The sequence below is a fragment of the Balaenoptera borealis genome, assembly GCF_965194805.1.
Source record: "Balaenoptera borealis genome assembly, chromosome: 1".
In the NCBI taxonomy this organism is placed as follows: Eukaryota; Metazoa; Chordata; class Mammalia; order Artiodactyla; family Balaenopteridae; genus Balaenoptera; species Balaenoptera borealis.
This window is the reverse complement of record NC_138860.1, coordinates 98,954,377-98,979,476: the sequence shown is the minus strand read 5'-3', so window position 1 is coordinate 98,979,476 and position 25,100 is coordinate 98,954,377. Positions and strand designations below refer to the sequence as shown.

The 25,100-nt window shown below is 38.0% G+C and overlaps 1 protein-coding gene across 3 annotated transcripts in view; it reads left to right on the top strand.

Moving 5' to 3' along the window:
• GPSM2 (G protein signaling modulator 2) overlaps positions 1-25,100 on the top strand; it is a 65,796-nt gene that overhangs the window by 39,849 nt on the left and 847 nt on the right. For all 3 annotated transcript variants that reach the window (XM_082384007.1, XM_082384008.1, XM_082384009.1), the window contains 4 exons: positions 7,915-7,985; positions 11,764-11,940; positions 14,230-14,389; positions 15,291-15,508. In XM_082384007.1, the coding sequence (XP_082240133.1) occupies positions 7,915-7,985; positions 11,764-11,940; positions 14,230-14,389; positions 15,291-15,508 (626 nt within the window). The remainder of the gene's footprint in view (positions 1-7,914; positions 7,986-11,763; positions 11,941-14,229; positions 14,390-15,290; positions 15,509-25,100) is intronic.

Below are 25,100 nucleotides of genomic sequence, written 5' to 3'. Positions count from 1 at the left end.
TAGGTTTTTCAGAACCTTTTTTTTTTTTTTTAGATTCCATATATATGTGTTAGCATACGGTATTTGTTTTTCTCTTTTGACTTACTTCACTCTGTATGACAGACTCTAGCTCCATCCACCTCACTACAAATAATTCAATTTCGTTTCTTTTTATGGTTGAGTAATATTCCATTGTATATATGTGCCACATCTTCTTTATCTATTCATCTGTCGATGGACACTTAGGATGCTTCCATGTCCTGGCTCTTGTAAATAGAGCTGCACTGAACATTGTGGTATATGACTCTTTTTGAATTATGGTTTTCTCAGGGTATATGCCCAGTAGTGGGATTGCTGGGTCATATGGTAGTTCTATTTTTAGTTTTTTAAGGAACCTCCATACTGTTCTCCATAGTGGCTGTATCAATTTACATTCCCACCAACAGTGCAAGAAGGTTCCCTTTTCTCCACACCCTCTCCAGCATTTATTGTTTGTAGTTTTTTTTTTTTTTTTTTGCCTATCACATCTGCTTGGCAGCTGTATTTTCTTTTTTTTTAATTAATTAATTTATTTATTTATTTATTTATGGCTGTGTTGGGTCTTCGTTTCTCTGCGAGGGCTTTCTCTAGTTGCAGCAAGTGGGGGCCACTCTTCATCGCGGTGCGCGGGCCGCTCACTATCACGGCCTCTCTTGTTGTGGAGCACAGGCTCCAGACGTGCAGGCTCAGCAGTTGTGGCTCACGGGCCTAGTCGCTCCACGGCATGTGGGATCTTCCCAGACCAGGGCTCGAACCCGTGTCCCCTGCATTGGCAGGCAGATTCTCAACCACTGCGCCACCAGGGAAGCCCTGTAGATTTTTTGATGATGGCCATTCTGACCAGTGTGAGGTGATATCTCATTGTAGTTTTGATTTGCATTTCTCTAATGATTAGTGAAGTTGAGCATCCTTTCATGTGTTTGTTGGCAATCTGTATATCTTCTTTGGAGAAATGTCTATTTCGGTTCTTCTGCCCATTTTTGGATTGGGTTGTTTGTTTTTTTGATATTGAGCTGCATAAGCTACTTGTCTATTTTGGAGATTAATCCTTTGTCAGTTGCTTCATTTGCAAATATTTTCTCCCATTTTGAGGGTTGTCTTTTCGTCTTGCTTATGGTTTCCTTTGCTGTGCAAAAGATTTTAAGTTTCATTAGGTCCCATTTGTTTGTTTTTGTTTTTCCATTTCTCTAGGAGGTGGGTCAAAAAGGATCTTGCTGTGATTTATGTCATGGAGTATTCTGCCTATGTTTTCCTCTAAGAGTTTTATAGTGTCTGGCCTTACATTTAGGTCTTTAATCCATTTTGAGTTTATTTTTGTGTATGGTGTTAGGGAGTGTTCTAATTTCATTCTTTTACATGTAGCTGTCCAGTTTTCCCAGCACCACTTATTGAAGAGGCTGTCTTTTCTCCATTGTATATTCTTGCCTCCTTTATCAAAGATAAGGTGACCATATGTGCGTGGGTTTATCTCTGGGCTTTCTATCCTGTTCCATTGATCTATATTTCTGTTTTGTGCCAGTACCATACTGTCTTGATTACTGTAGCTTTGTAGTATAGTCTGAAATCAGAGAGCCTGATTCCTCCAGCTCCATTTTTCTTTCTCAAGATTACTTTGGCTGTTCGGGGTCTTTTGTGTTTCCATACAAATTGTGAAATTTTTTGTTCTAGTTCTGTGAAAAATGCCATTGGTAGTTTGATAGAGATTGCATTGAATCTGTAGATTGCTTTGGGTAGTATAGTCATTTTCACAATGTTGATTCTTCCAATCCAAGGACATGGTATATATCTCTCCATCTGTTTTTATCATCTTTAATTTCTTTCATCAGTGTCTTATAGTTTTCTGCATACAGGTCTTTTGTCTCCTTAGGTAGGTTTATTCCTAGGTATTTTATTCTTTTTGTTGCAATAGTAAATGGGAGTGTTTCCTTAATTTCTCTTTCAGATTTTTCATCTTTAGTGTATAGGAATGGAAGAGATTTCTGTGCATTAATTTTGTATCCTGCTACTTTACCAAATTCATCGATTAGCTCTAGTAATTTTCTGATAGCATCTTTAGGATTCTCTATATATAGTATCATGTCATCTGCAAACAGTGACAGCTTTACTTCTTCTTTTCCGATTTGGATTCCTTTTATTTCTTTTTCTTCTCTGATTGCTGTGGCTAAAACTTCCAAAACTATGTTGAATAATAGTGGTGAGAGTGGGCAGCCTTGTCTTGTTCCTGATCTTCGTGGAAATGGTTTCAGTTTTCACCATTGAGAACGATGTTGGCTGTGGGTTTGTCATATATGGCCTTTATTATGTTGAGGTAAGTTCTCTTTATGCATACTTTCTGGAGGGTTTTTATCATATATGGGTGTTGAATTTTGTCAAAAGCTTTTTCTGCATCTATTGAGATGATCATATGGTTTTTCTCCTTCAAATTGTTAATATGGTTTACCCCATTGATTGATTTGCGTATATTGAAGAATCCTTGCATTCCTGGGATACACCCCACTTGATCATGGTGTATGATCCTTTTAATGTGCTGTTGGATTCTGCTTGCTAGTATTTTGTTGAGGATTTTTGCGTCTATGTTCATCAGTGATATTGGCCTGTAGTTTTTTTATGGTATCTTTGTCTGGTTTTGGTATCAGGGTGATGGTGGCCTCATAGAATGAGTTTGGGAGTGTTCCTCCCTCTGCAATATTTTGGAAGAGTTTGAGAAGGATAGGTGTTAGCTCTTCTCTAAATGTTTGATAGAAGCCATCTGGTCCTGGGCTTTTGTTTGTTGGAAGATTTTTAATCACAGTTTCAATTTCAGTGCTTGTGATTGGTCTGTTTATATTTTCTGTTTCTTCCTGGTTCAGTCTCGGGAAGTTGTGCTTTTCTAAGAATTTGTCCATTTCTTCCAGGTTGTTCATTTTATTGGCATAGAGTTGCTTGTAGTAATCTCTCATGATCCTTTGTATTTCTGTGGTGTCAGTTGCTACTTCTTTTTCATTTCTAATTCTATTGATTTGAGTTTTCTCCCTTTTTTTCTTGATGAGTCTGGCTAATGGCTTATCAGTTTTGTTTATCTTCTCAAAGAACCAGCTTTTAGTTTTGTTGATCTTTGCTATTGTTTGCTTCATTTCTTTTTCATTTATTTCTGATCTGATCTTTATGATTTCTTTCCTTCTGCTAATTTTGGGGTTTTTTTGTTCTGTCTCTAATTGCTTTAGCTGTAAGGTTAGGTTGTTTATTTGAGATGTTTATTGTTTCTTGAGTAGGATTGTATTGCTATAAACTTCCCTGTTAGAACTGCTTTGGCTGCATCCCATATGTTTTGGGTCATTGTGTTTTCATTGTCATTTGTTTCTAGGTATTTTTTGATTTCCTCTTTGATTTCTTCAGTGATCTCTTGGTTATTTAGTAATGTATTGTTTAGCCTTCATGTGTTTGTATTTTTTACAGATTTTTTCCTCTAATTGATATCTAGTCTCATAGCGTTGTGGTCAGAAAAGATACTTGATATGATTTCAATTTTCTTAAATTTACCAAGGCTTGATTTGTGACCCAAGATATGATCTATCCTGGAGAATGTTCCATGAGCACTTGAGAAGAAAGTGTAATCTGTTTTTGGATTGAATGTCCTATAAATATCAATTAAGTCCATCTTGTTTAATGTATCTTTTAAAGCTTGTGTTTCCTTATTTATTTTCATTTTGGACGATCTGTCCATTGGTGAAAGTGAAGTGTTAAAGTCCCCTACTATGATTGTGTTACTGTCAATTTCCCCTTTAATGGCTGTTAGCATTTACCTTATGTATTGATGGGCTCCTGTGTTGGGTGCATAAATATTTACAACTGTTATATCTTCTTCTTGGATTGATTCCTTGATCATTATGTAGTGTCCTTCTTTGTCTCTTGTAATAGCCTTCATTTTAAAGTGTATTTTTTCTGACGTGAGAATTGCTACTCCAGCTTTCTTTTGATTTCCATTTGCATGGAATATCTTTTTCCATCCCCTCACTTTCAGTCTGTATGTGTCCCTAGGTCTGAAGTGGGTCTCTTGTAGACAGCATATGTACAGGTCTTGTTTTTGTATCCATTCAGCCAGTCTATGTCTTTTGGTTGGAGAATTTAATCCATTTATATTTAAGATAGTTATCGATATATATGTTCCTATTACCATTTTCTTAATTGTTTTGGGTTTTTAATTGTAAGTCTTTTCCTTGTGTTGTTTCCTGCCTAGAGAAGTTCCTTTAGCATTTGTTGTAGAGCTGGTTTGGTTGTGCTGAATTCTCTTAGCTTTTGCTTGTCTGTAAAGGTTTTAATTTCTCCATCAAATCTGAATGAGATCCTTGCTGGATAGAGTAATCTTGGTTGTAGGTTTTTCCCTTTCATCACTTTAAATATGTCCTGCCATTCCCTTCTGGCTTTCAGAGTTTCTGCTGAAAGATCAGCTGTTCACCTTATGGGGATTCCCTTGTATGTTAATTGTTGCTTTTCCCTTGCTGCTTTTAATAGTTTTTCTTCGTTTTTAATTTTTGATAGTTTGATTAATATGTGTCTTGGCGTGTTTCTCCTTGGATTTATCCTGTGTGGGACTCTCTGTGCTTCCTGGACTTGATTATTTCCTTTGTCATGTTAGGGAAATTTTCAACTATAATCTCTTGAAATATTTTCTCAGTCTCTTTTTTTTCTCTTCTTCTTCTGGGACCCCTATAATGCGAATGTTTGTGCGTTTAATGTTGTCCCAGAGGTCTCTGAGACTGTCCTCAATTATTTTCATTCTTTTTTCTTTACTCTGCTCTGCGGTAGTTATTTCCACTATTTTATCTTCCAGGTCACTTATCTGTTCTTCTGCCTCAGTTATTCTGCTATTGATTCCTTCTAGAGAATTTTTAATTTCATTTATTGTGTTGTTCATCATTGTTTATTTGCTCTTTAGTTCTTCTATGTCCTTGTTAAACATTTCTTGTATTTTCTCCATTCTATTTCCAAGATTTTGGATCATCTTTACTATCATTACTCTGAATTCTTTTTCAGGTAGACTGCCTATTTCCTCTTCATTTGTTTGGTCTGGTGGGTTTTTGCCTTGCTCTTTCACCTGCTGTGTGTTTTTTTGTCTTCTCATTTTGCTTAACTTACTGTGTTTGGGGTCTCCATTTCACAGGCTGCAGGTTCGTAGTTCCCATTGTTTTTGGTGTCTGCTCCCAGTGGGTAGGGTTTGTTCAGTGGGTTGTGTAGGCTTTCTGGTGGAGGGGACTGGTGCCTGTGTTCTTGTCAATGAGACTGGATCTTGTGTTTCTGGTGGGCAGGACCGTGTCCGGTGGTGTGTTTTGGGGTGTCTGTGACCTTATTATGATTTTAGGCAGTCTCTCTGCTAATGGGTGGGGTTGTGTTCCTGTCTTGCTAGTTGTTTGGCATAGTGTGTCAAGCACTGTAGCTTGCTGGTCGTTGAGTGGAGCTGGGTCTTAGTGTTGAGATGGAGATCTCTGGGAGAGCTTTCACCATTTGATATTATGTGGGGCCGGGAGGTCTCTGGTGGACCAATGTCCTGAACTCGGCTCTCCCACCTCAGAGGCTCAGGCCTGACACCCGGCCAGAGCACCAAGACTCTGTCAGCCACATGGCTCAGAAGAAAAGGGAGAAAAAGAAAGAAAGAAAAAATAAATAAAGAAAATAAAGTTATTAAAATAGAAAAAATTTATTAAAAATAAAAAAGTAATTTAAAAAAAAAATGAAGAGAGCAACCAAACCAAAAAACAAATCCAACAATGATAACAAGCTCTAAAAACTATACTAAAAAAACCCGAAACAAAACAGACAGTCAGAACCCTAGGACAAATGGCAAAAGCAAAGCTATACAGACAAAATCACACAAAGAAGCATACACATACACACTCAGAAAAAGAGAAAAAGGAAAAAGGAAAAAAAAATATATATATATATATATATAAAATAAAAAAAGGAAGAGAGCAACCAAATCAATAAATTGCCAATGATAATAAGCTCTAAATAGTAAACTAAGATAAACATAAAACCAGAAACAAATTAGATACAGAAAGCGAACCCCAAGTCTACAGTTGCTCCCAAAGTCCACCTCCTCAATTTTGGGATGATTTGTTGTGTATTCAGGTATTCCACAGATGCAGGGTACATCACGTTGACTCTGGAGATTTAATCCGCTGCTCCTGAGGCTGCACAGAGAAAATTCCCTTTCTCTTCTTTGTGCGCACAGCTCCTGGGGTTCAGCTTTGGATTTGGCCCCGCCTCTGCCTGTAGGTCACTTGAGGGCATCTGTTCTTTTCTCAGACAGGACAGGGTTAAAGGGGCAGCTGATTCAGGGGCTCTGGCTCACTCAGGCCAGGGCGGGAGGGAGGGGTACGGATGCAGGGCGAGCCTGCGGTGGCAGAGGCCAGCATGACGTTTCAGCAGTCTAAGGCGCGCCGTGTGTTCTCCTGGGGAAGTTGTCTCTGGATCCCGGGACCCTGGCAGTGGCGGGCTGCACAGGTTCTCGGGAGGGGAGGTGTGGATAGTGACCTGTGCTTGCACACAGGCCTCTTGGTGGCTGCAGCAGCAGCCTTAGCATCTCATGCCCATCTCTGCTGTCCATGGTTATAGCCACGGCTGGCACCCGTCTCTGGAGCTCGTTTAGGCGGTGCTCTGAATCCCCTCTCCTCGCACACCCCGAAACAATGGTCTCTTGCCTCTTAGGCAGGTCCAGACTTTTTCCCGGACTCTCTCCCGGCTAGCTGTGGCGCACTAGCCCCCTTCAGGCTGTGTTCACGCAGCCAACCCCAGTCCTCTCCCTGGGATCCAACCTCCGAAGCCCCAGCCCCCGCCCACCCCGGCGGGTGAGCAGACAAGCCTCTCGGGCTGGTGAGTGCTGGTTGGCACTGATCCTCTGTGCAGGAATCTCTCTGCTTTGCCCTCTGCACCCGTTGCTGCGCTCTCCTCCGTGGAGAAGCTTGAAGCTTCTCCCCTCTGCCACCCGCAGTCTCTGCCCGCGAAGGGGCTTCTTACTGTGTGGAAACCTTTCCTCCTTCACAGCTCCCTCCCATTGGTGCAGGTCCCATCCCTATTCTTTTGTCTCTGTTTTTCCTTTTTTCTTTTGCCCTACCCAAGTACATGGGGAGTTTCTTGCCTTTTGGGAAGTCTTAGGTCTTCTGCCAACGTTCAGTAGGTGTTCTGTAGTTGTTCCACATGTAGATGTAGTTTTGATGTATTTGTGGGGAGGAAGGTGATCTCCACGTCTTACTCCTCCGCCATCTTGAAGGCATCCCTCACCACCCCACTGTGGTTTATTTCTTAAGCTGGCTATCAGGTATCATGTATTTCTTATATTATGCCTTTTAAAATATTAAAGACAATGGATATGAAAATTCTTCATATTTAATGATAACTTTTTGAAAAAATATTTTGAAGATCTTTTTATTTAACTTTTTTCCTGACTAGCAGTAAATTTGTCATCTAATGAGATCTTAAAATGGAAACGGGTTACTCAGAAGAGTAATAATATAGTATTGGGGATGTTATTTTGGTTCTTACCTCAAATTTGAAGGCCTTAGGTTTTCCTTATGTTTCTACTTACTTAAACCTCTCTACAGTTTGTTTGGGTTGTTTTTAGGAGACTGTGTGTATCACATAAAACCAGTTATTATAAAAATGCCTTTTCTAAATTAAGGGGTAGTTAGTAACCAAAGTTAGTTTCCAACCAAAACGTTAACTTCCTTACATCAAAACGTTTCAGAGGGAGTGTATATTTTAATTTAGTTGGTGTGGAAAATTATTATTCTTGAAAGAATACATGTTTCCTCCTTCCATGTGGGTTTTTGTAGCAGACTTTAAATTTGAATAACACAGTGATGCTGAATTTTCAGTCTTAAGGGCTCCCTGGCTTACTTAAATTAACTTTTTTTTACAAAGGTGCACGCCCCAAGTTTGGACGCCGACACAGTATGGAAAACATGGAACTTATGAAGTTAACACCAGAAAAGGTTGGCAGTTTTTATTTCTTGAACTGTTATAACAAAATATTTTAGCAACTTTTAATTTAAATAATTTAAATAAGTCTTGTCATATATGGGTATCACTTTAACATTTTCCTTTGAAAAGAATCGAGTACAATGCAAAAAGAATGTGTACAGTATGCTGCCATCTGTTTAAGAAAAGTTTTATGCATATATATCCTTTGTAGATGCATAAGACATTTCTGTAAGAATATATAAGAAACTTGCTAGTAGCAATTACCTCTGGGAAAAGAATTGCTGTCTGGGTTAAGAGAAACACGATATACTATTTTGAACTGTTTGAATATTTTACTATTTTACCATGTACATGCATTACTTTGTTTTTTTAATTAAAAGAAGAACAGGAAAATCAGAAAAGGATTAGGAAGCTTTTTTCAACTAAATAACAGCAACATTATTGGCAAGATTAATGATACGTATGATCAAGCTAGTTTTTTTAGCTGCATTTTTGAAAAGCAGTTTTTTTAACTAACAAAGAAACAACTCTGTTCAAGATGCATCTTCTCTAGGTTTTTTTTTTTAAGTAACAGAGAAGGGACTTTATAATTGGAAAAAGGTTATTGAAGAACAAATCTAGGCTGCTTTCTTCCACCTCCATTTATCTTAATTTTACATTGTTAAGGTATGCTCTTACTCCTTTATGGTGTATTTCTTGAAACACTTTTTACAAAATGTGTTTATTGTAGTAACTTTGGAAACTTCCAACAAGGAAATTAAAATTATCAGTAATCCCACCTCCCAGTAGTAACCAAAATTAATGTTTTTGTATTTATTCGTCTTGCATTTTCATATGAATATCATATGATAGATACTATTTTATAATACATAGTAATATATCAACATCTTTCCATGTAATGAAGTATTCTTCTGCCCTATTATTATAATAGGCATATTATTTTTTAATATTGACATTTTTTGTGTAAGTAGTCTTCATGACACCAACATCTGATTTGAACTAATATCCAATATTTTTTTATTCCAGTTACAGAGTTGGTTTTTTTTTTGTCTTTTTTTTTTTGCAGATAAATTGATCTTTATAAAAATTAAAAACTTTTGTTCTTTAAGGGATACCATTGAGAAAGTAAGAATACAACCCACAGGATGGGAGAAAATATCTGTAAATCACATGTCTGATAAGGGACTTGCATTCAGAATATATAAAGAACTCTTACAAGTCAACAATAAAAAATGCAATTAAAAATAGGCAAGGAATTTGAATAGGCATTTCTCCACAGATCACATACAAATAGCTAATAAGCCATGGAAATATGTGCAATCACCATTAGCCATCAGAGATAAGCAAATCAAAACCGTAAGATACCACTTCATACCTACTAGATTGGCTATGATAAAAAAGACAGATAAAAACAAGTGTTTGGTGAGGATGTAGAGAAACTGGAAAAGTCATATACTGCTGGTAGGTATAGAAAAGAGTCTGGTGATTCCTCAAATGGTTAAACATAGAGTTGCCATATGATCCAGCAATTCCTCCCAGCCAAGAGAAATAAAAACATACATCCACACAAAAACTTGTACATGAATGTTTATATAGCAGTATTTTTCATAATAGCCAAAATGTGGAGACGGCCCAAATGTCCACTAACTGATGAATGGACAAATCTATTTATTAACAGATAATAAAATCTGACTTATGTAGATAGTGGAATATTATTTGTCAGTAAAATGTAAAATGTAATGAAGTGCTGATCTATGCTATAACATAGATGAAAGTCAAAAGCATTATCCCCAGTAAAAGAAGTCAGTCACAATAGACCACCTGTTGTATATGAAACAATGTTAGGCAAATTTTGGAGACAAATATGTTAATGGTTGCCTAAGGCTGGGATGTCTGGGATGAGGGTACAGGGTTTTTTTTGAATTAATGGTACAAGGTTTCTTTTTTGAATGATGAAAATGGACTAAAGTTTGATTATTAGGACAGCTGTGCAACTGTGGATATCCTAAAATTAATATAAAAAATTCATTGAATAGTTACAGAGTTTTAAAAAAACTTCTGGTTAACTTCTGAAGGGCTTTATGATTCCCCCCCATATATTTACCTCTTATATTGGTGAGTGGTTCTCAAATCCTTAAATCTATAGATTATTTAAAAAAAAAAAAAACAGAACACAAAAAACTTAAGTCAATTTAGATCTCCTTCGTTTTTCTAGTAGGTAGGAAACTAGTAATAAGCAGCAAAATTAATTTGGTGCATCTGTAGTGGTACCAACAGTAAATTCCATGAGAAGCTGACCAGATTCAACCCTGTAATTTTCCAAGAGCCTAATGATGATAAAGCTTTATGTCTAATTTAAAATATGTTTAAGTGGAATTAGTTCTTTGTGATTTTTTTTTTACCTCATAATAAATATTTATTTGTTTTATTTTTGGCTGCCTTGGGTCTTAGTTGAGGCATATGGGCTCCTCGTTGTGGCGCATGGGCTCTCTAGTTGTGGCCTGTGTGCTCAGTAGTTGCAGCGTGCGGGCTTAGTTGCCCTGCGGCATGTGGGATCTTAGTTCCCTGACCAGGGATCAAACCCATGTCCCCTGCATTGGAAGATGGATTCTTAACCACTGGACCAACAGGGAAGTCCCTAACTTCCTGTTTGGAAGTCATAATAAAGTCAAAGAGTTCAGTACAATTTTATCAACAAAAGATTACTACTGCTGTGTAAGTTTTAGATGTTATTTTTTGGGGTTATAAATTCTATATACATCCAAAATTTCCAGTTGTAACAGATTTCTAAGTAACTCATATCAAGAATAAAACTTTGGCTTCTTCTCTGACCATTTAAATTTTATTTTTATGGACTTTTCACAAACTTTGTTTTCTTTTCTTAGGTTTTTTTTTTTTTTTTTAATTTTTTTTATTTATTTATTTTTGGCTGTGTTGGGTCTTCGTTTCTGTGCGAGGGCTTTCTCTAGTTGCGGCAAGTGGGGGCCATTCTTCATCGCGGTGCGCGGGCCTCTCACTATCGCGGCCTCTCTTGTTGCGGAGCATAGGCTCCAGACGCACAGGCTGAGTAGTTGTGGCTCACGGGCCCAGTTGCTCCATGGCATGTGGGATCTTCCCAGACCAGGGCTCGAACCCGTGTCCCCTGCATTGGCAGGCAGATTCTCAACCACTGCGCCACCAGGGAAGCCCTTTTCTTAGGTTTTTAACAACCTCCATTTTAATATTTTGATAATGAGAAATCCATAACACACACATTCGGTACAAGCTGTTGAAAACAGTGAGTTAGGGACTTTCCTGGTGGTGCAGTGGTTAAGAATCCGCCTGCCAATGCAGGGGACACGGGTTTGAGCCCTGGTCTGGGAAGATCCCACATGCCACAGAGCAACTAAGCCCGTGCGCCACAACTACTGAGCCTGCGCTCTAGAGCCCATGAGCCACAACTGCTGAGCCCGCGTGCCACAACTACTGAAGCATGTACCTAGAGCCCATGCTCTGCAACAAGAGAAGCCACCGCAATGAGAAGCCCGCGCACCACAATGAAGAATAGCCCCCGCTTGCCGCAACTAGACCCGCACATAGCAATGAAGACCCAAATTATCTTTGCAGCCAAAGATAATTAATTAATTAATTAATTAAAAAAGAAAACAGTGAGATATACTGGCAAAAAGGAATTTATTAAGAGATCTAAGCCACTCACCCCCCTCCCCATCCCTAATTACTAAATGGCAGGTTATATATAGCTTTGGTATTCTTTTTTTCATGTCCTGCTTTCCATTTATAATTTTGTAGGTACAAAACTGGAACAGTGAAATTCTTGCTAAACAAAAACCTCTTATTGCCAAACCTTCTGCAAAGCTCCTCTTTGTCAACAGATTGAAGGGGAAAAAATACAAAACTAATTCCTCCACTAAAGTTCTTCAAGATGCCAGTAATTCCATTGATCACCGAATTTCAGATTCTCAAAGGGTATGTTTAAAATAAGTTTTTGAGTATTGTGTTTTGAGTTTTTTATATTCATACTGGATTTTAGTAATATATTTTTAGATATTCAGTATAAAATATCTTTGTTATTCAAAGAAGTCTTCTGTATTTTCCTATCTTTTCTGTGTTCTTCAAAGCTAGAAACTATAATTACTCCATTCATAGATAAGTTGCTCCACTACTTTGGGCAGTAATTATTTCTTTGTGTTTTAAGTCACTGTTGTTTGCAAAAATACTACCTTCATTTCACCAGAGTGTCTCCCAGTGAAAATGTCCTCCACTCAGCCTAGAAGTCAGAACAAATTAAATTCAGATGTTCAAGGAGTTTTAAATACTAATTTGAAATGAAGAGTGTCTGCATGCATCAATTTCTATTTATTTCTATTGTTAAAATTATAGAGTTAAAAATGATTTTGTTGAAAAGTGAGCATAGAAATCAGATTATTAAATATAAAAAAATATTTAGAAGTTGAAAAATACCATGGGTTTACTGGTAAGTATCAGGGGTATCTCTGGCTACCCTACACTCTGATAAAAAGATCAAAATAAATTACAAAGAAGATACTTCAAATTATCAAGTTCATTTTTCAAGCAGTTGAGAACCTTTGAAAAAATTGTTAGCCTTTTATTTTTTAACAGAAATTTCTATTGGTCCTGTTGTCAGCATTTTTTTTTTTTTGTATCTGCACCCTTGTAGTGTCCTTTGCCTTGGTTTTTATCAGTTTTTTACATGTTTCTTACACATGTATGACTAACAAAAGGAAACATTATGGGGTATATAAAAATGGTCCAGGAATATTTTTGTAGATCTGGAAGGCATATCTTTGTTCAAGGTTTGAGGTCTTAACTAAGCCCACTTAGCCCAACCAAAAATGTATTTTTGGAGCCTGTCTTTTGATATTCAGAATTTTTAATTAGAGGCTTTTTGCCCCTAGGAAAAAGTCTTTTTGTTAGTGATTAAGGCAGTTGACTATAGCTTATGTACATACTTATTCCCAAACCTCAAGCTTGACATGTTAAAAATTGTGCTGTCTCAAGCCCTCCTGTTTTCCTTACTTCAGTTAAAGGTCTGCCATGTATACTACACTGTCACCCAAGCTAGGAATGCGGGTGTCATTCTAGACTCCCTCTCCTTCATTGACCACATCCAGTTAATCCCTGTATCACTCAGATCTGCCCTGAGCACCCTCCCCCCACCTTTAAAAAAAATCTCTGCTACTATGTCTTAGTTCTTAATGTACTGCTTTATCTCTTACCCAGATTTCTGGAATAGGCACCTGAACTGACCCCTTTCCTTGCATTATTAACCCTTGCAATCAGTTGGAACGGCCAGTTCTGTTTCTGTACAAAACCGCTTAAAATTGGCTATTACCAGTGTTTCTCTTACATCACATAGGATAAGTCTTAACTTGTTAGCATGTCATACAGAGGTCCTTGTGTTGGCCTCTTCTTCCCCTCCCCTTTTCACCACCCCTGCATACCCTTCAGTTCATTATCCCCTAAACACTACAAAGCTTTGGAATTGCGTATTAATCAGTGTGAAACATCTCTACCCTGCAAATGCTTATTCACTCTCCAGGAACCAACTCAAATATCACATAAGTTTCTGCTGTTTCACTTAAGAATTAGTTACACCCTTCTCCCAAGGCTCGTAACAGTTTGTATATATGTACTTCTATTATAATACTATCATTATGAAAAGTAAAATAATTACTTTTATTAAACATTAGTTATTTTAGTTTTGAAGCTTTCCAAATAAAGTATAACTGGTACCCCTCTGTCTCAAATATTCATTTATTTGAAGTTTATATTTTTTCAGAATCTTCAAATCTTTAAATACAATAAAAGACCTTAGAAATCACTATGCCAGGAAAATATACATGCCTTCTTACTTAGTTTATCAGTTCTTAGAAAGATTAGTTTACTTACATTCTGTTGTAGAATCTTAGAACTGAACTTTGAACCTGGGGTACATGCCTGTATCACTGATATTTGCATAATTCATTCAGTATCTGTAGCAGTTCCCCTAAGTCTGAGGTACATTTATTTAGCTTTAGGAATACAAGGATTAAAAAATAACTAGAAATGCTTTTTGTTAGTTGGATTGAAATAACTTTTTATTACCAAGTGGTTGGCATCTTGTATAAAGAAAATGTCAATTTTTTATTTTTAATCTTCATCGTTTACCATTCACATTTGAGGTATATATGATAGTGTTTCACTGATGATCTAAGGATAATGCTGAAATATTTAGGTTTTCTCTCAATATTTTAGAAAATCAGTGCAGATACTATTGGAGATGAAGGGTTCTTTGACCTATTGAGCCGATTTCAAAGCAATCGGATGGACGATCAGAGGTGCTGCTTAAAAGAACAGAACTCCGGATCAGCTTCAACAGCAGCTTCTGCCACTCCCCCCAGAATGATGCTAGAAAGTAAGCTATCTGTGCTTCTCCTGAGATTTGAATAGTTCCCTTTGATATTCTTGTGATTTATTTCTGAGAATTTAGGAGGTACAGTAAAGGAGCCTGAATCAAGGTATATCTGAAATGCTGGTATTTGTACAGTTTCAAACAAGGTTTTGTTTCAGTTCCCCTAAGTTTATCTGTATTTCTAGCCCAGTGCACTTTCTACGAACTATATCATACTGCCTCCCAAGTTTCCGAGGGGCTGGGGAAAAAAATCTAACTTAAAAAAAATAAAAATAATGAGGAAAAAATTATAGTTACACCTACCTTATGATTACATGTAAAATGCAGATACTTCATATGTGGATTAAAAAAGAAAAGCCAAGACAGACTGAAGAGGAACCTATGGCTATGGCTGAAGCTAAGGCTTGCCTGAGCCTTCGAAAGATCTAAAATAGGTTACTTAAAATTTTCTATTTCAGCTACCAAAAGACTTCCTCCCCCATAGACCAAGACTTGCCAGCAGCACTTAACTCTAAGTTTAGTTAGTTAGCTGAATGTCCTATCCAGGGCATGGGATAAAAATACTGTCCATTCATCCTGGTCTAAGAAAGTATGTGAGAAAAACAATTTAGTTACCTTCTGAAATCTAGCCCCGATAAAGTTACATATTGGGTGGCATTAGATAAAGGGAAATATAGTCAAGTCCGAATTACCTCCAAGTGGACCATCTGAAGTACTCTGGGATTCATTCTTCCCTCCCCACCCATCTAGTCTGGCCCCAGCCTATCAGTGACTCAGTGACAGAGCTAAAGCAGGAGGGCAGAAAGGGTGTTGGGAGTGAATAAGGCAGAAAGAAATTGTATGTATATAATAAATATGCTTAAATAACTTTATTATTTTTGGATTTTTTTTCCTCTATTCATAGCACCATCTGTTTCCATGGTATCCCCCAACACAGATGAGTTTTTAGACCTTCTTGCCAGCTCACAGAGCCGCCGTTTGGATGATCAGAGAGCCAGTTTCAGTAATTTGCCTGGGCTTCGTCTGACACAAAACAACAATCAGTCAGTACTTGGCCACCTGATGACTAATGACAACAAAGAGGCTGATGAAGACTTCTTTGACATCCTTGTAAAATGTCAAGTATGTCTGCATATTTTTGTCATTCCGTATATATAGCTCAGATGTTGTTGAGAGCTTTGGCAGTATTATGATTCTAAATTGGGAAAAGCTCATTTTGTTATTAGAAAGGCAATAAGTTGATTATTCAGGGATCCATCAGACATTGTAGCTCCCTTATGATTGCTTCTTATTTTGTGTTCCTTTTGGCTGGTGAGGTGGGATGTTGCTGATGACTCCCTCTGAGCTGTAGTAGAGACTACAGGAAGAGCCCCTCTTCTGAATTTTAGGAATAGCATCAGGAGCAACCAGTATTAACATGGAGAGAGTCTAGCTGGGGCCCTTTCTAGACAGTTTACCATTTGGGAGAAATGTATATATTGAGATAGCTTTCATATTTTAGCTGTTTTAATAATTATTAACCAAAGTGGTTAAGAAATATCTCAAATGGCTTGGACAGGACCATGAGAAAAATAATGCTTATTTTCACTAAAAAGAGACATTTCCTGTGCCTAACCCTAGTTCTGTGTTCTATGTCTCAGTTTTCTCATTGATAAAAAGATGAGATGATGATCTCTCATTCATTCAATCAAAATATTACCAAACACCTTTTATGTTCTGGGCACTATTCTAGATATTGGGGATACACTGCTTTTTAAAGTATCCTACATTTTAGCGTGAGAGACATTGAATAAGAGTGTGTGTGTGTATAGATACATAGATAGGTAGTATATGTCAGGTACTGATACTTGCTATAAAGAAAATTAAAGCAAGATAGATAAAGAGGTAATGGGTAACCAGGGGTGGTGGTGGTGGTGGTGGTTGATGGAGTGTCTGTTTTAGATGTGGTGGTTAGGCAAGAGCTTTCTGGGTTGACACTTGAACACAGACCTGAATGAGGTAAAGCAGTCAGCCATGTGCATATTTACTGGAAGAGCATTCCACGCAGAGACAGCAAGTCCCCTCTTGGATATAGAAGCTTAGCAGGTTCAAGGAATGGCAAGGTGGCCAGTGTAGTGTGACTGGTGTAGAGTGAGTAAAGGGTAGAGGAAAGTGCTACAGGATGAGGATGGAGAAGTGATCAGTGCCTAGATCATATAGGCTCTTGTAGGCCATGATGAGGTCTTGTGTTCCAGATGTGATAAGAAGGCATTGGAGGGTTCTGGGAGATCATCCTGACCATCGTTGAAAGAATGTAGTGGCAAAGGGTGTTTGTTAGTAGGAAAACCAGCTAGGAAACTAATGTGGTAATAAGGCAAAAACTAGTGGTGACTTGGACTATCATGGTGAGAGCAGTGATGATAAGTGGTCAGAATAGGGATATAACTTGAAATTATGGTTGGTTGGCAAGACCTGTTAATAAACTGGATGGAGGGTATGAGAAAGAGAATCAAGGATGATTCCTACCTTCTTGGCTTGAATAACTGAGTAAATGGATGGTACCATTTACTGAAATGGAGAAGACCAGAGGAGAGACAGGTTTGGGGAGGAAAGCAAGAGTTTTACTTTAGATATGTAAATGTGGGAAACCTAATTAGACATTCAAGTGGAATAGGCACTATTAAAAAAAAAACCTGGAGCCCCAGAGGGAAGTAACTTTAGGAGTCATCAGCATATAGCTGGTATTAAAGCCCTGGGAAAGAGATTACCTAAAGAATAGATAAGGAAATAGAAAGACTAAGCCCTGGGCACTGGAAAACCACTAATTGGATAAAGGAAGATGAACCACTGAAGCAGGAAATCAGCCAGAGATTTGGAAGAAAACTTGGAGAGTGTGGTAGAAGCCAAGTGAAGAAAGTGTTTAAGGAATGTTCATCTGTGTCAGATGCTGTTAAGAAGCTAAGTAAGATGATGGCTGAGCCTACTAGATACAGCAACATTTATAATTGTGAAAGATACTGTTTTAGTGGCATGACGGGGCAAAGGCCTGAGTGGGTTGAGAAAATGGGAAATGTAAAAGGGGAGATAGATAGTACACAGAAAAAAAGGAAGGCAAAGAAATGAATCATTAGTTGGAGGGGGTTATAGGATATAGGTGGGTTTTTTCTTATTTTGAGAGTTAATATACAGCATGTTTGCTGATGGAATGATCACATAGAGAGGGGAACCAGTGATGCAGAAGAGTATAGGATAAAGAACAGTTTTTGCATAGCTGAGAAGGAAAACAGAGTATATGTGTACAGATTTGGAGGTAGAAGCAAGTAGGAATTATCTCTGGTTGCTTTTATTTTCTTATCAAAGTAAGAAGTAGAGCTATTTAAGGCAGAAGACCTAAACAGACATTTCTCCAAAGAAGACATACAGAGGCCAAGAGGCACAAGAAAAGATACTCAACATGGCTAATTATCAGAGAAATGCAAATTAAAACTACAGCGAGGTATTGCCTCACACAGGTCAGAATCCCATCATCAAAGAAAGAGTCTACAAATAATAAATACTAAAGAGGGTGTGGAGAAAAGGGAACCCTCCTACGCTGTTAGTAGGAATGTAAATTGGTAAAGCCACTATGGAGAACAGTATGGAGGTTCCTTAAAAAACTGAAAATAGGACTTCCCTGGTGGCACAGTGGTTAAGAATCCGCCTGTCAATGCAGGGGACACAGGTTCGATCCCTGGTCCATGAAGATCCCACATGCCGCAGAGCAACTAAGCCCGTGTGCCACAACTACTGAGCCTGCGCTCTAGAGCCCATGAGCCACAACTACTGAGCCCACGCGCCACAGCTAATGAAGCCTGCGTGCTGCAACTAGTAGCACAGCTACTAGTGCCCACGTGCTGCAACTACTGAAGCCTGCGCACCTAGAACCCATGGTCCTCAATAAGAGAAGCCACCACAATGAGAAGCCCACGCACCACAACGAAGCGTTAGCCCCTGCTCGCCACAACTAGAGAAAGCCCGATGCAGCAACGAAAACCTGACACAGCCAAAAAAAAAAGACAATTCAATTCAAAAATGGGAAAAGAGGCACAACACTGTAAACCAACTATACTTCAATTAAAACAAACAAAAACCAAAAAACTAAAAATAGAGTTACCCTATTATCCTGCAATTCCACTCCTGGGCATATATCTGGAGAAAACTCTAATTTGAAAAGATAAATGCACCCCTACGTTCATAGCAGCACCATTTACAACAGCCAAGACATGGAAACAACCTAAATGTCCATTGACTGACAGATGAATGGATAAAGAAGATGTGGTACATAAATACAATGGAATACTACTCAGCCATAAAAAAGAATGGAATAATGCCATTTGAAGCAACATGGATGGACCTGGAGATTATCATACTAAGTGAAGTAAGTCAGAGAAAGACAAATACCATATGCTATCACTTATATGTGGAATCTAAAACGTGATACAAATGAGCTTATCTATGAAACAGAAACAGACTCACAGACATAGAAAACAAACTTATGGTTACCAAGGGGGGGAAAGGGGACAGGGGGAGGGATAAATTAGGAATTTGGAATTAACATATACACACTACTATATATAAAATAGATAACCAACAAGGTTCTACTGTGTAGCAGTGAACTGTATTCAATATATTGTAATAAACCATAATGGAAAAAAATATGAAAAAGAAAATATGTATAACTGAATCACTTTGCTGTACACCAGAAACTAACACAACATTGTAAATCAACTATACTTAATTTAAAAAAAAAAAAAAAAGAAATAGAGGGACTTCCTTGGTGGTCCAGTGGTTAAGAATCTGCCTTCCAATGCAGGGGATGCAGGTTCGATCCGTGGTCGGGGAACAAAGATCCCACATGCCAAGGGACAACTAAGCCCACATGCCAGAACTAGAGAGCCCATGTGCAACTACAGCGCCCACGCGCTGCCACAACTAGAGAGAAGCCTGCACACTGCAACAAAAGATCCTGTGTGCTGCAACTAAGACCTGACGCAGCCAAAAGAATAAATAAATGAAGGAATGAATGAATGAATGAATGAGTGAATGAATGAAAAATAGAGCCATTTAGCAGAGATTGAGGTTGGAGCACAGTAATTATGGAAAAAAAAAAGGAAGTGGCGTATAGTTGACTTGGAGGAACTAAAAGCATGCTGACCAGGGAAAATAGGGTTGCTGAGCTGTGCTGAGGTTCACAGTCATGGAACTAAGGCTGGTCAGTGCAGTTGTATATTTTCTCCAGTCATAACCAGCTGCTTAAGGAGGCAGAGAGATAGATTTAATCAAGCTTTGTATTGCCAGGAGAATAGGATGGAGGGGGAGAGCAATGTCAGGAAGTGCTTTCCATAACAGATTTTGGAACCTGGACTGTGTCTAAGAAGGGACGTAAGGGAAGGTGTGAAAGTGAAAAGTGGCAGTGGTCTCAGTGGATTCAAGAAATGCTGAAGTTACTTACCTAATAACACACCATCAACATATATAAAGCAAAAATTGACAGAACTGAAGGGAGAAATGGAGTTTTTACAATAATAGTTGAAGACTTCAATCCCCACTCTCATTATTGGGTAGGACAACCAAGCAGAAGATAAGAAAGAAAACAGAGGACAACAACACGATAAACCAACTACATCTAACAGATTGGAATAATACACAACAGAACAGAATACACATTCTTACATGTATATGAGACCCTCTCCAGGACAGACCATACGTTAGGCCACAAATTAAGTCTCAACAGATATCTTAAGATATCATACAAAGTATCTTCTCCAACCAAAATAGGATGAAGTTAGAAGCAACAGAAGGAAAAATTGGAAAATTCACAAATTTGTAGAAGTTAAACAACCAGTGGGTCAAAGAAGAAATTAAAAGGGAAATTAGAAAATACCTAGGGACTTCCCTAGTGATCCAGTGGGTAAAACTCCACACTCGAAATGCAGGGGGCCTGGGTTCGATCTCTGATCAGGGAACTAGATCCCCCCATGCATGCTGCAACTAAGTGTCCACGTGATGCAACTAAGAAGTCCGCATGCCACAACTAAGAGCCCACCAGCACACAACCAAGTGTCCACATGATACAACGAAAGATCCCGCATGCCAAGGGACAGGAAGATCCTGTGTGCTGCAACTAAGACACAGTGCAGCCTAAATAAATAAATATTAAAAAAAAAAAAAAAACCTAGAGACTAATGAAAATGAAAACACAATTTACCAAAACTTATGGGATGCAGTGAAGGTGGTGCCCAGGAAAATTTATAGCTGTAAATGCTTACATTAAAAAAGAAAGATCTCAGATCAACAGCCTAACTTTACAACTTAAGGAACTAGAAAAAGAACAACAAACTAAGCTTAAAACTAGCAGAAGGAAGGAGTAATAAAGATTAGAGCAGAGACAGATACAACAGAGAACAGGAAAAAACAGAGAAAATCAACAAAATCAAAAGGTGGTTCTTTGAAAAGATTAATAAAATTGACAAACTTTTAGCTATACTAAGAAAAAGAGAAGGTTCAAATTACTAAAATTAGAAATGAAAGCAGGGACATTACTACTGATTCTACAGAAATAAAAAGAAGTATAGGAGAATGCTATGAATGACTGTATGCCAACAAGCTGGATAATCTAGATGAAATGGGCAAATAACTAGAAACATAAAACCAAGAATGAACCATGAAGAAATAGAAAATAGATCCATAATTCATAAGGAGATTGTATCAGTAATTAAAAACCTCCTGACAAAAGAAAAGCCCTGGACTTGATGGCTTCACAGGTGAATTCTACCAAATATTTAAAGAACACCAATTCCAAAAATTGAAAAAAAGGGAACATTTCCTATTCCTAAGTTATTCTATGAGGCAAATATTGCCCTGATACCAAAGCCAGTTAAGACTTTGTAAGAAAACTACAGACCAATATCCTTTTTGAATATAGATGCAAAAATTAGCAACAAAATACTAGCAACCAGAAGCCAGTGGCATATTAAAAGGATTATATGCCATAACCTGATGGGATTTATTCCTGGAATGCAAAGATGGTTCAACATGTGGAAATCAATCAATGTAATGTACCACATTAATAGAATGAAGGAAAAAAACACAATCATCTCAGTTGATGCAGAAAAGTCACTTGACAAAATTCAACACATCTTCATGATAAAAAGCAAACCAGGAATAGTAGGAAACTACCATGACATAATAAAAATCATTTATGAACCACATACACAGCTATCATCATACTCAGTGGTAAAAGACTGAAAGCTTTTAAGATCAGGAACAAGACATGGATGCCCACTTTGCCACTTATATTCAACATAGTACTGGAAGTTCTAGCCTGTTTGGCAAGGAAAAGAAACAGAAGGCAGCCAAATTGGAAAAGAAGTAAAATGATCTGTTTGGAGATGACAGGGTCTTATATGTAGAAAATCCTAAAGATTTCACCACAAATCTATTAGAACTAAGAAGGAAAGTTACAAGATCAACATCCAAAATCAGTTGCATTTCTATACACTAATAATGAACAGTCCATAAAGGAAATTAAGAAAACAGTTCCACTTACAATAGCATCAAAGAGAATAAAATACTTAGGAATTAACCAAGAAGGTGAAAGACTTGTACAGTGAAAACTACAAAATATTTCTGAAAGAAATTAAATATGACATAAGTCCCTCCCACTGGAAGACTTAAGATTGTTAAAAAGTCAATACTGTTTTGACACCTGACATAATCCCATCACTCCTCATTTGTGGGATAGTGTGAAGGAATGGTCAGACCAGTATACTGGTCTGACAATTATTTAATAAAATGAAAATTTTTTTTTAAAAGTCAGTACCACCCAGAGTGTGATCTACATATTTAATGCAATCCCTATCAAAAATTTCAGTGATGCTTTTTTACAAAAAGTTAAAAATCCATCCTAAAATTCATATGGAATCTCAAGGAAACCCAAATAGCCAAAACAATCTTGAACAAGAAGAACAAAGTTGGAGGAGTCACACTTCCTGATTTCAAAGTTTATCACAAAGCTACAGTAATCAAAACAGTGTGATACCAGCATAATGAGACCCAATGGAATTGAATAGACAGCCCAGAAATAAACACTCTCAGATACTGTCAAACAATTTTCAACAAGGGTGACAAGACCATTCAATGTGGAAGTCTTATCAACAGTTGATGCTGGGAAAACAGGATATCCACATACAAAAGAATTAAGTTGGACCTTTACCTAATACCATATACAAAAATTAACTCAAAGTGGATCAAAGACCTAAATATAAGTGCTAAAAAACTATAAAGCTCTTAGACGAAAACGTAAGGGGAAAGCTTCATGACTTTGGATTTGGCTATGGTTTCTGGGTTACGACACCAAAGGCACAGGCAACAAAAGAAAAAAAAGACAAATTGGACTTCATGAAAACTTAAAACTTTTATGGATCAAAGGACACCATCAACAAAGCAAAAAGGCAACCCACAGAAAATATGTGCAAATCATATAACATAAAGATTAATCTAGAATATAGAGAACTCCAAAAGCTCAACAACAAAAAACCTAATTCAAAAGTGGGCAAAGAACCCAAATAGATATTCCTCCAAAGAAGATATACAAATGGCCAATAATTATAGGAAATGATGCTTGACATCACAAATCATTAGAGAAATGCAGATCAAAACCACAATGAAGGACTTCCCTGGTGGCGCAGTGGATAAGACTCCATGCTCCCAATGCAGGGGGCCCGGTTCGATCCCTGGTCAGGGAACTAGATCCCCCATGCATGTCGCAACTAAGAGTTCACATGCCACAACTAAGACCTGGTGCAACCGAATTAAAAAAAAAAAAAAAACCCCACAGTGAGATACCACCTCATGCCCATTAAGATGGCTATCAAAACAAACCAAAAAATGCAGAAAATAGCAAATGCTGGTGTGGATATGGAGAAATTGGAACCCTTGTGCACTGCAGGTGGGAATATAAAATGGTGCAGCTGCTATGGAAAACAGTATGGCAGTTCCTCAAAAAGTTAAAAACAGAATTATCATACGCAGTCCCACTTCTGGGTATGATTGAAAGCAGGGACATGAACAGATATTTGTACACCCATATTCATAGCAGCAATATTCACAACAGCCAAAAGGTGGAAGCAACCCAAGTGTCCATCAGCAGATGAATGCATAAACAAAATATGGTGTACATACACAGTAGAATATTTTCAGCCTTAAAAACATGCTGCAACATGGATGCTGAGGAATATGCAGTCACAAGAGGACAAATACTCTGATGCCACTCATGTGAGCTAGTTAGAGCGGTCCAATTAACAGTGACAAGGTAGGACGGTGGTTGCAGAGGCTGGAGAGAGGGGAGAGTGGGGAGTTGTTGTTTAATAGGTTTAGAGTTTGTCTTGCAAGATGAAAAAAGTTCTGGAGATGGATGGTGGTAATGATTGCACAACAATATGAATGTACCTGATACTGAACTGTACACTTAAAAATGGTTAAAATGGTAAATTTTATATTTATTTTACCTCAGTTTTTTAAAAAAATGATTTACTGGGGGTAGTACTGGGGAGCCTGATCTGGAAAAACAGGAGTCCACGGTCAACATGAGATATTTTAAAATCATGATTTCAAAGACTGTGCAGTTATTGAGAATGACTGTGTCTGGCCTCTGACCATGGGAGCTAATGGATAAGGCAGAGGGCAAGGATGAAACACCAGAGGAGGGGAGGTCTAGGAACTGAAGCGCCTGAGTGTTGGATAAACTTAGGGGACAGTGAAATGACCACGAATCGTGACGGGAGAGATGACGACGAGTGAACCAGGTGTGTGTGGAGGGTGGGATGGCGCTGACTAGGAATCCGGGCAGCCCCGGCACCCTCACGGGGCGGCGGGGTTAAACGCTCGGGCGTGTCAGTGCACAGCGCCTAGCAACACGGGGCACTCCGATGTCAGCCATCACATTCCTACTCGTATTCTTGAGTTACAATACCAGACACTGTCCTGTAGACTTTTAAGTGCTTTCATTTGATCAAAAACATTTCTAACGTACTTCTAATATAAGAATCGTAAATCAGAACTTGAAGGAAAAATTCACTCTGGGTTATTTATTTCCTTAACAGATTTTATTGCCTAAGACGAGGGTAGGCAAACTTTTTCTGTAAAGGGCCAGAGAGAAAATATTTTAGGCTTTTCGGGGCCCTATGGCCTTTGTTGCAACTGCTCAACTCTGCCCTTGTAGCAGGCAAACAGCCATACACAGTTCATAAACAAACAAGCGTGGTATTGAAATGAAAGTACTGTTTACAAAAACAGTGGGCAGTGGGTTATAGTTTGCTGACCCTTGGCCGAAGACAGTATTTATAAGGTAGTGATGTAGGGTTTTTGTACCTCACATGATATTCCTAAGGATTTGGTACGTTGTATTTGGCGATGCCTATTACAGTAAGATTATAATCTTGAACTGTTATCTTGGACATAGGTGACCTTGCATCTTAACTAATCTTACCAAAGCCATGAAGCTATGGCTTCATAATACTTGTTATATACAATACTTGTTATGCTCTGATTATATAAGTCATTTCAAAGAAAAGATCTTACTAGGTTTCAGGTCTAAAGATTGAGTAAATTTCTAAGAGGCAGTAAATGTTTAAAGCTACATTTTCTTGTTGTGAATGTCAGACATAACATACCTTGGTGTTCTCCTTCCCTGCAG